Raw genomic sequence first — 9,119 nt, 5'->3', positions numbered from 1 at the left:
AAAACAGTAGTGCCATTTGCTGTTACTTGAACACTTTAATTTAACACGGTTTTCATTTTAAGTTCTTCTGTAACTTTAGATTGTAGTGTGAAGCATTCATTGTAACGTTTAACCTGATTGTCATGAAGAAGCTCTGGACAGATCATTAATACTAATGCCCACTGACATGGTTTGAGAATCCACTGTTATCTAACGTTTGCTCTCCAAGCATCTTAGTTTGCACATATTTAGATCAGAGAAGTCTTTTTCTCATGGTGTGCCCACAAACCCTTTCAATAAGTTCAGTGTTGGGGCCGCTGTAATTATAGAATCCTGCTTACAGCCATGGTCATCAGTAGGTGGCGCTATGACAATGAGTTAATATTGGCATGCAGAAGTCCTAAAGCCATGACAGTCAACAAGCATGTCAAGTTTGGGACAGTTTTGACAAAGTACAGTCGAGTTACAACAGCTTGATGGATGATGGCGAAACATTCTAAACTGATCGGATTAATTCCCTAGGAGGAGTTCGTAGTACAGCACCTGGAAATGGAAGAGAACCACGAGAAATTCATACAAAATTCAAAATGGCTGACTTCGGGTTGGGTTTAGAGCTTAGACCCCTAAGACTTTTTTTTAAGTCCACATGTGATACATCTGCTTAGCAAATTTTGTAAATATATGTGAAACGTACTGCGAGGGCTGCATCGTTGAAATATTGTAGGGGGCGCTATCGAGCCGACTTGCCACTCTGAACCAATAAAATCACATCAGATAACTACATTCAGGATTTTAAATGTGTGTGACAAGTTTGTTTATGCTTCGAGCATTTCTAGCCTCTCAAAAACACCTTAATCTTTCATGGTGAAGAATGCGTTGCTACGGCAACAGCTTTTCACGAAACAACAAGCTTTGAGTAACTTTTCATCACAAAGCTCTTTAGACTGTACCGACCAAATTTGAAGTCGATTCGATTAATTCCCTAGGAGGAGTTCGTTAGAGTGCAGCACCTGGAAATGACAAAAACAACACTAGAAATTCATAAAAAATTCAAAATGGCTGACTTCCGGTTGGGTTTAGAGCATGGCCCCAAGAGACTTTTATTTAAGTCCACATGTGATACATGTTCCTACCAAATTTCATACATCTAGGTCAAACATACTGCGAGGGCTGCTTCGTCGAAATTGTGTAGGGGGCGCTATTGAGCCGATTTGCCACTCTGTACCAATAAAATCATATTTTATAACTACATTTCGGGTTTTAAATCTGTGTGCCAAGTTTGTTTATGTTTCGAGCATTTTTAGCCTCTCAAAATTACCTTCATTGTTAAGGCGAAGACTGCGTCGCCATGGCAACGGCGTTCGACGAAACATCAAAAGCTTCATGAACTGGTATTATGAACTTCTTACATTTGTGTGGAAGTAATTTGATATTGATTTGATTTACCTACTAAGAGAAACAAGCCAAAGTATAAAGCCTTTAACTTCCTGTTACCAGTAGGTGGCGCTATGACTATGATTCAAAATTGGCCTGTAGATGTCTTCAGGACTGGAGTCTAATCAGACATGTGCAATCTGGTGAAGATCTGATGATGTGGAGTCGAGTTACATCAGTTTATTTCTTCATGGCGAAGGATCGAAATACCGCAGCTGGACACCCCAATCAGACTGCAATTTGCGCAAATTCTGGCTTGCGTGCCAAATTTCGACATTTTGCCAGTATCCCAAGCGCCTCCTTTTTGCGACGAAACACTAAGAATAAGAATAATAATAAACAATCGAATAACAATAGGTCCTCCGCTCCGACTACGTCGGTGCTCGGGCCCTAATAATCATGATAATCATAATAAACATCAGAAGAACAATAGCTCCTCTAAATCTAAATGAAGTTTCATAGGTACAGTATGACGTCATCGTCCGCTCTAAAGCTACCGTACATCCCTCCAAGGAGTACTTCCGGTGCGGATTTCAAAGTAAAGGATCGCGTGTCTTTTAGTTTACGTTATTTGGGATTAAGAAACAGAAGAGTAATTTAAGATCCTATTATTAGGACTCAGTACTATTTAGACTACAGTCAGTACTAGTATGAAGTACTTTACTGTGTACTTTGTGAATCATTAAAGTTAGACAAAAATAATGAATCTTATTATTCAAAGAGTACACAGTAAAGTACTTCATATTATATCTGACTGTAGTCTTAATAATAATAAATAACAGGATCTTAAATTACTCTTTGTTCCTTAATCACAAATAACTCACGCGATCCTTTACTTTGAAATCCGGCCCGGAAGTACTCCTTGGAGTGATGTGCGGTAGCGTTAGGGCGGACGATGGCGTCATACTGTACATACTAAACTTCGCTTTAAATCCATTTGTGTTCAGCTGACTGAAGAAAAACATCAAGTATTTCTGTAACTTCTTCTAGCGAGACTGAACTCAAACGTGACTTTGACCAAAGAGTCCTCCGAGAGTCCCTCAGTGAGAAGAGTCGCTCACTAACCTTTAGAAGCAGAGAAGAAGAAGCTGCGACACCACGAGCTCCAGAAGTGAAACTAAAGAGGAAAGAGGAAACAGGAAGGGAGGGGCCGTCACGCAAGGAGAGAGGAAACGAGATAAGAGACGTCCTTTCCTCAGTTGCGTCACCTGAAGCGACGTCTGTTTCTGGTCTCTGGTCTCTGTCCCCTGTCCCCTGTCCCTGGTCTCTGCCTCTCGTCCTCTTCCTGTGAGGCTGGTGGACTTATTGTCAGCATCCATACTTGTGTCCCACCACCAGGTGGCAGCAGTCCTACTACAGCCTCTCCCCCTCTGTCTGTGGGGCTCCTGAAAGTAGAGTATTACTTACTGCACTGTAGAGCTCTGAATCAATACTCACTCACGCAGAGCCTTCTCCAACATCTGCATTTGTGGACGTGGTGTTGAGTAGGTGGAGGTAAGGTACGGTTTACTCCGGGGGCTCCGGTTTTACCTGCTCTCAGTGAATATCAACTTCATTCACTCAAAGAAAAAAAACTCTTGTCAGAGGTCCGCGGGGCGACCTCGGAGCCTTTGTGAGTCTGTGACGCCTACTGTGAGGTGGGTCAGGGTTTTTCACCGGGAGCTCTGGTTCACCCACATTCAGTGCAACATCTGATAACCGATTCATTAGAATAAAAAATAAGTAAATATATAATTATTGTGCTTATCTCACTTATTATTTGCTATAGAGCTGTACATATTACTTTCCTATTCAAATTCTGTCAATTTCACATTTGTATAAAGTAAACGTGTTTTCCAGAGAGAGATTATTGATTTTTAAACATTAAGTATGCTCTGAGAGCAGAATGGGTTGTATTTGTACGAGTTATTCATATTTTCTCTGCTAACAATACACAGTCTATAATTACACAGCGAACAAGCATGTTTATAAACCGCTAATCATTCCCCAGTTAGCAAATGAAACAACCGTCTCACTGAGCTGTGAGTAATTAAAGCCGATTCATCAAAGGCACTGAACAGAGACACAAACATTCCTATGAAATCTAACGTTCACGTAGCTAGAAGGTGTGGAGGGTAAAGAACGTTCAACGAAGCAAAGAGAACCAATTCATCTGGTTTGTGTTCTTGTCTTGTGAGATTAGGAAAAATAATTGAACATTTTCTAGAATCAAACTTTCTGTATTTGACCAACATTATATCTTCTCATTGTGGCCCTTTGACCTCTTCTGTTCAACCATTCAATCAGGATAAATACACCAATGAGGTCGTTAAATTATGCATCATGTTTAATAAGAATAAAGCAAAATAACAAGTAAATACATGATGTTTATAACTAGGTTACAAGTTAACCATGAACATGAAGTGTGAGATGAAATAAACATCATTAAATACATGTGTATCAATAACCTGGATCATGAACAAAGAAGAGGTAAACGAGTAAATCTGTGCTTTAAATACACGTGTACTGCCATCTAGTGGTAGAGATGTGAAACACTTTAACTTCTACAGTCTGAGCTCTGAGTTCACTAAAACAACATGTGGAGACATAAGTATCAGTGGTAACAGCAACAACTCTGTGAACACAACATGACTTTAATTCAACTATATGATGAACTGTATCACATCAAACAATCCTCACATTCATAGAAAGCTAGATTCTTGATGAGTACATGATAAATACATATTACACTGCATGTTTACTGTTGCTAACACCCTCCATCTACCACCTTTATTCATTTATATTCAGTCATGTACTTTACTCCTCTGGTATGTGTCTTCATCACAGACTAGAGAAGAATTTATATTGCCTTGACTTTTATTTTGAAATATTCCTACTTCCTGTCATGCTTTGTGTCTATTTTTAAAGGTAAAAACAGAGACCAGGGATGGAGACCAGGGTATAGAGACCACAGAAGGTGACCAGGGACGGACACCAGGGACAGAGAGCAGGGACGGACACCAGAGACAGAGAGCAGGGAAGGAGACCAGGGACGGAGACCAGGGAATAGAGACCAGGGTATAGAGACCAGGGACGGAGAGCAGGGACGGACACCAGAGACAGAGAGCAGGGAAGGAGACCAGGGACGGACACCAGGGTATAGAGACCACAGAAGGTGACCAGGGACGGACACCAGGGACGGACACCAGGGAAGGAGACCAGGGACAGCGACCAGGGAAGGAGACCAGGGACGGAGACCAGGGTATAGAGACCAGGGAAGGAGACCAGGGACGGAGACCAGGGTATAGAGACCAGGGACGGAGAGCAGGGAAGGAGACCAGGGACTGAGACCAGGGACTGAGACCAGGGACTGAGACCAGTCTATGTAGGCGTCTCTCTCTCTCTCTGTTTGTCTGTCTGTCTGTCTCTCTCTCTCTGTAGGTGTCTCTCTGTCTCTCTCTCTGTGTATGTGTCTCTCTCTCTCCCTCCCCTCCTCCCTCTCTCAGACCTGCCCCCCCTCCTGTCTGTCTGATTCCTCCACCTCTAGCGGTGCGGATGAAACCTAGCGGATCTCCCGTTAGAGTCCAGCCGACCGAGCCGCTCAGTCGTTGATGTGAGACTCTTTATCTATTTCTACTTTAAGGACCCTGGAGCTTCGGGGGATGGTGTCGCCTCCTGTATCCGGATATTCAGACGCAGAGGCCGGCGGCAGGGACTTAAACCCACGACTCCTGGGTTGAGGTACACTCCCATTATCTAAATTAACATGAACGTACCGAGCATCAAAACCCGGACCGGGCTGCTCCGTGTGGAGCCACGTGTTGTCTAACATTAGTGTTTTGTGTTGTGGAGGAAGAAAGCTAGCTGAAGGCTAACCGTTAGCCTCGTAGCATTCCATTGTCACAGCCCGTTGGTGCTAGCTAGCTAGGCTAACCGGCTAGCTTGCTGTCAAAATAGTGATATATTCTCAAGGAACGTGGTAAATGTGACGCTTAACATTGGACGTTTGAAGTGTCGGACTCCGTGTCCTCTCGAGTGGCCGTGTTTGGTGGGTTATTGTAGTCTGTTTGTTTTAGACGCGGTGGGTTGTTGTCGTCTCGTTAGCATGCTAATGCTAACAGCGGAGCTAACCTACAGCCTCATTTCCCCCGTGAGAGCAGGGAGCTGTCTGTTAGCTGGTTAGCATTAGCTCGTTAGCATTAGCTTCTACCTGGTTGCAACACTACAAGGAATCTCAAAATGTCTCCTCTGACTCTCTCATTTTGTTCTTGAGGGTTTTCACTTCAACGATACGGAGACACGAAGGACGAGATAACAACAAACGGGTTATCTCGTTGTTGTTATTATTTATATGTTAGTCATAACATTATAACAGAACGAGAGGTTGGTAGTTTGAAGGCCAGACACTGACTTTAGTTTATTCACTTAAATACACAGTTTGACACATGTTTATTATAGTTTTTTTGTATTTTAATTTAATATAATATTACTAAAGTGCCTTTCAAAAGTGTAAACATATAAGTGTAATTTGTATTTTAAAAAATACCCACAAATGGTATTTAATTGAAATACCAAAAATATGTTGTAAAAAAAATAATATATATAGTAGTACTTCTAGGGTTATTTAATAAACCACCAACAACTGAAGTCTGAACTTAACCTCGTTATGTACGTTTCCATTTCTATCTTTATATTCTGACCATATATATATATATATATATATATATATATATTTAAGTGAGTAGTATACAGAGTCCTTGCAGCTCCACCTGATGAAGTAGAATATTTCCTGTTTTTCTGTCTTGTACTGAGCGTCATACCAAAGTCCATTCACAAATCTGCCAATTAAATGTGACCTTTATCAGCAGTGACACGCCCAGCACTGATACAGGCGTGTTGTCGGTTGCTCTTCCTCTCAGAGACACCGAAGACCTCCAAGATGAAGACCAGTCATTGTACCGGTCGAAAGCTCCGGTAGAGTGACTGCGCTGTAGATAAGTCACTCTGTGAGCTGCTTGTTCTGTTGATTGGAGGAAGAAGCATCACTCTGGATTGTTTTGATGTTGAAACAGTAGAAACATAAACCAACAGAGTGGTGAGTAATCAAACTGAACTGTTCACGATTTTATTTTAATACTTTAATGTGAATATACTCAACAAGTAGTACTTCTAGGGTTATTTAATCAACCACCAACAACTGAAGTCTGAACTTAACCGTTATGTACGTTTCCATTTCTATCTTTATATTCTGACCACCTGGTTGGTGTATTTACGCTTTGTTTCTGATACATCTGTCTTTAAATACTACAATTCCCATGAGCCTCAGCTGCTGCTAAGGAGGAGGAAAGAATTCAAAACGATTCGTCGTTAAACGTGAGACTGATCCGTGATTTTAAAAGTGAAGTACTTTAAACCGCAGTACTCTTTCACCTGGAGTATTCTGATCCTTCAGTCAAAGTAAATACTGCAGTATTGTGAGATCTTTACTGCGATGTTTAATCATCCAAATAACAGTGTGATGATACGTTTAATGACACAGTTACATCCAGGAATGTTGAATCATCTGGAAGCTGAATGTTTATCACAGTTTAAATGAGTTATTGGTTATTTAACAGAGTACCCGAGCGGGTAGAGGGCAGAGTACCCGAGCGGGTAGAGGGCAGAGTACCCGAGCGGGTAGAGGGCAGAGTACCCGAGCGGGTAGTGAATCAGATAAACTTTGGATATTTAGTCCGTTGGTTTAATCTGAAAACATTTCCACATTTTATAGAGTAAAATATAAATTTAAAATGATCCATAATCAGAGTAAGCGTCAGATGATTACAGTGATTGTAAAAGAAGTGAACTCTGATCTGATCGCCCCGCAATGCATTGTGGGCATTGTGTTCTTGGTGCATCTTCAAATTGAAATGTTTTTCAATGTAGTTTGGCAGAAATCACAACAATAACAGATTGTCAGTGTTTATCTTTTTATAATTTATTTTGCGGCATGATGGGAAATGTAGTTCAGATAATTAATCCACTATCTGTCTGTCTCTCCAGGAGTTTGTCTCTCTGTCTGTGCCCCCCCCACCCTCCCACCATGAACCCTCTGAACCAGATGAAGGGTGGACTGGGCAACAACCCACACAGGTACTCACACACACACACGTACTTCTGATACTGATTGAATCGATTGATCTCTTATCAAAGTCTTAATTATAATATAATTTAAATGTGACACACACTGACTCCCTTTGTGTGTGTATAGTTGTATAATTGTGTTTGTGTGTGTCTCTCGCTCTCTGTGTGTGCGTGTGTGCGTGTGTGCGCGCGCGCAGTGAGGGTTCGTACCCCTACGACCCCTCCAGCTGGCAGCAGCCCACCAATCAGCCCACAGGATCCCTCTCCGTGGTAACCACCGTCTGGGGAGTGACCAATCCCTCGGCCAGCCAGGTATGACATCACTAACCAGGAAGCATTGATTGATGAACTCTTCATTGAGTTCTGTTGAACTGTTGAAACAGACGTGTGTGTTACCGTGTGTCCGTCAGGGAATGGGTGGAGGGGTGATGGGGCCCGGAGCCAACCAAGGAGGGGGCCCCATGATGCAGGGCCCCATGATGCAGGGCCCCGGGGGTCCGGGCATGTCCGGAGGGCCCGGAGGCTACATGGGTCAGCAGGGCTACGGGGAGCCCAGCAAAGGCTACATGAACCAGGGCATGTACGGCCGCACCCCCGGGGGCTACGGAGGAGGACCGGGGGGGTACTCCAGCAGGTCAGGGTCCTTTCCTCTGCTTTAGTTGTTAGTGTTTTAGTTTAGTGTGAAGTCGTAACACCTTTGTAATATTGTATTTTGCACCACCTTGATGTTTAACTTCTTCAAAACATTCCAGAAAAAATAGCAAAACTGTTTTTATTTATTTTATTTTATAAATCCATTTATTTCAAAGTGTAAACATTACTTTAGTGCATCACATTTGAAACAGTAACTTTTATCTTTAGCGGTGAGTTACAGCAGAGAACAGATAGATTAAAGTAGCCTGATGTGGTCTCACGCAGACTGCAGATTGTGATTGAACTCTCAAATGATTCTCAGCTACCCGTCTAACGCCGGTGGATCCAGAGGTTCTGACTTCACTCAGGCTGCTGCTGCCGCTGCCGTCGCTGCCGCCGCCGCCACCGCAACGGCCACCGCCACGGCAACCGTCGCCGCCATCCAGGAGAAACAAAACCAGGAGATGAACTACGGACAGGTGAGGAGGGGGGGGGGGCAGCCTCCCTCTGCTGGAGACTTCAGGTGTTCCATGGTGCATTCAGGTCCCGTTTGGGAAGTCGTTCTTCAGACTTCGTTGTGATGTGGAGACAACATGGACGCTGCAAATAAGAAGTTTTATATTTTATTGTTTAAACAACACGTTGATAGCTGTTTCCTGGACGTTCACTGAAGGTGTGTTCACGCGACTAGATTACAAAATAAATGCTGTAGGTGTTCAGATCTCTACGATACCTCATATTAGTGGAGACCAGACAAAACTGTGTGTGTAAACCAGACGGTACAAACAATGAATAGACGCTGCCGTATTCACGCCTAGATGACGTTATGTTGAGTGTTGATGGAGCTGCTACAATGTTAGCTTAGCCTAGCACCGATCAAACCAAACTCCATTCAGAAAACAAGTATTTTAAAAGTTGTTTGTTTGTCGTCTTGAGGAGGGAACTAACTAAACATGAATTCAAACTTTTTA

At 42.8% G+C, this 9,119-nt stretch overlaps 1 protein-coding gene across 3 annotated transcripts; it reads left to right on the top strand.

Moving 5' to 3' along the window:
• The first annotated feature begins 2,610 nt into the window (after positions 1-2,610).
• LOC116377808 (zinc finger MIZ domain-containing protein 2-like) lies at positions 2,611-8,910 on the top strand. 3 transcript variants are annotated; one of them, XM_031839540.1, is made up of 7 exons: positions 2,611-3,050; positions 5,036-5,133; positions 6,312-6,487; positions 7,435-7,524; positions 7,713-7,827; positions 7,926-8,149; positions 8,471-8,910. In XM_031839540.1, exons 4-7 carry the CDS (start codon positions 7,475-7,477, stop codon positions 8,727-8,729), a joined length of 648 nt encoding a protein of 215 aa, XP_031695400.1. In that variant the 5' UTR covers positions 2,611-3,050; positions 5,036-5,133; positions 6,312-6,487; positions 7,435-7,474; the 3' UTR covers positions 8,730-8,910. The 3 variants fall into 3 exon arrangements, with proteins under 3 accessions (XP_031695400.1, XP_031695403.1, XP_031695402.1); XM_031839543.1 differs by lacking the exon at positions 2,611-3,050 and having other exon boundaries at positions 4,867-5,133; positions 7,926-7,947; positions 8,029-8,149; XM_031839542.1 differs by lacking the exons at positions 2,611-3,050; positions 6,312-6,487 and having other exon boundaries at positions 4,867-5,133.
• Positions 8,911-9,119: the final 209 nt, after the last annotated feature.

Source organism: Anarrhichthys ocellatus, unplaced genomic scaffold (assembly GCF_004355925.1).
Source record: "Anarrhichthys ocellatus isolate YVR2014 unplaced genomic scaffold, GSC_Weel_1.0 scaffold1703, whole genome shotgun sequence".
NCBI classification, from domain to species: Eukaryota; Metazoa; Chordata; class Actinopteri; order Perciformes; family Anarhichadidae; genus Anarrhichthys; species Anarrhichthys ocellatus.
Note: the sequence above shows the minus strand (reverse complement) of the source record. Positions and strands in the feature narration are given on the sequence as shown.

Bases quoted from the DNA above. Each gene is read 5' to 3' on its own strand.
- LOC116377808 (XM_031839540.1), top strand. From the start codon at position 7,475: ATGAACCCTCTGAACCAGATGAAGGGTGGACTGGGCAACAACCCACAC. The intron at 7,525-7,712 runs GTACTCACACAC...GCGCGCGCGCAG, and splicing joins CTGGGCAACAACCCACACAG to TGAGGGTTCGTACCCCTACG. The intron at 7,828-7,925 runs GTATGACATCAC...TGTGTCCGTCAG, and splicing joins CCAATCCCTCGGCCAGCCAG to GGAATGGGTGGAGGGGTGAT.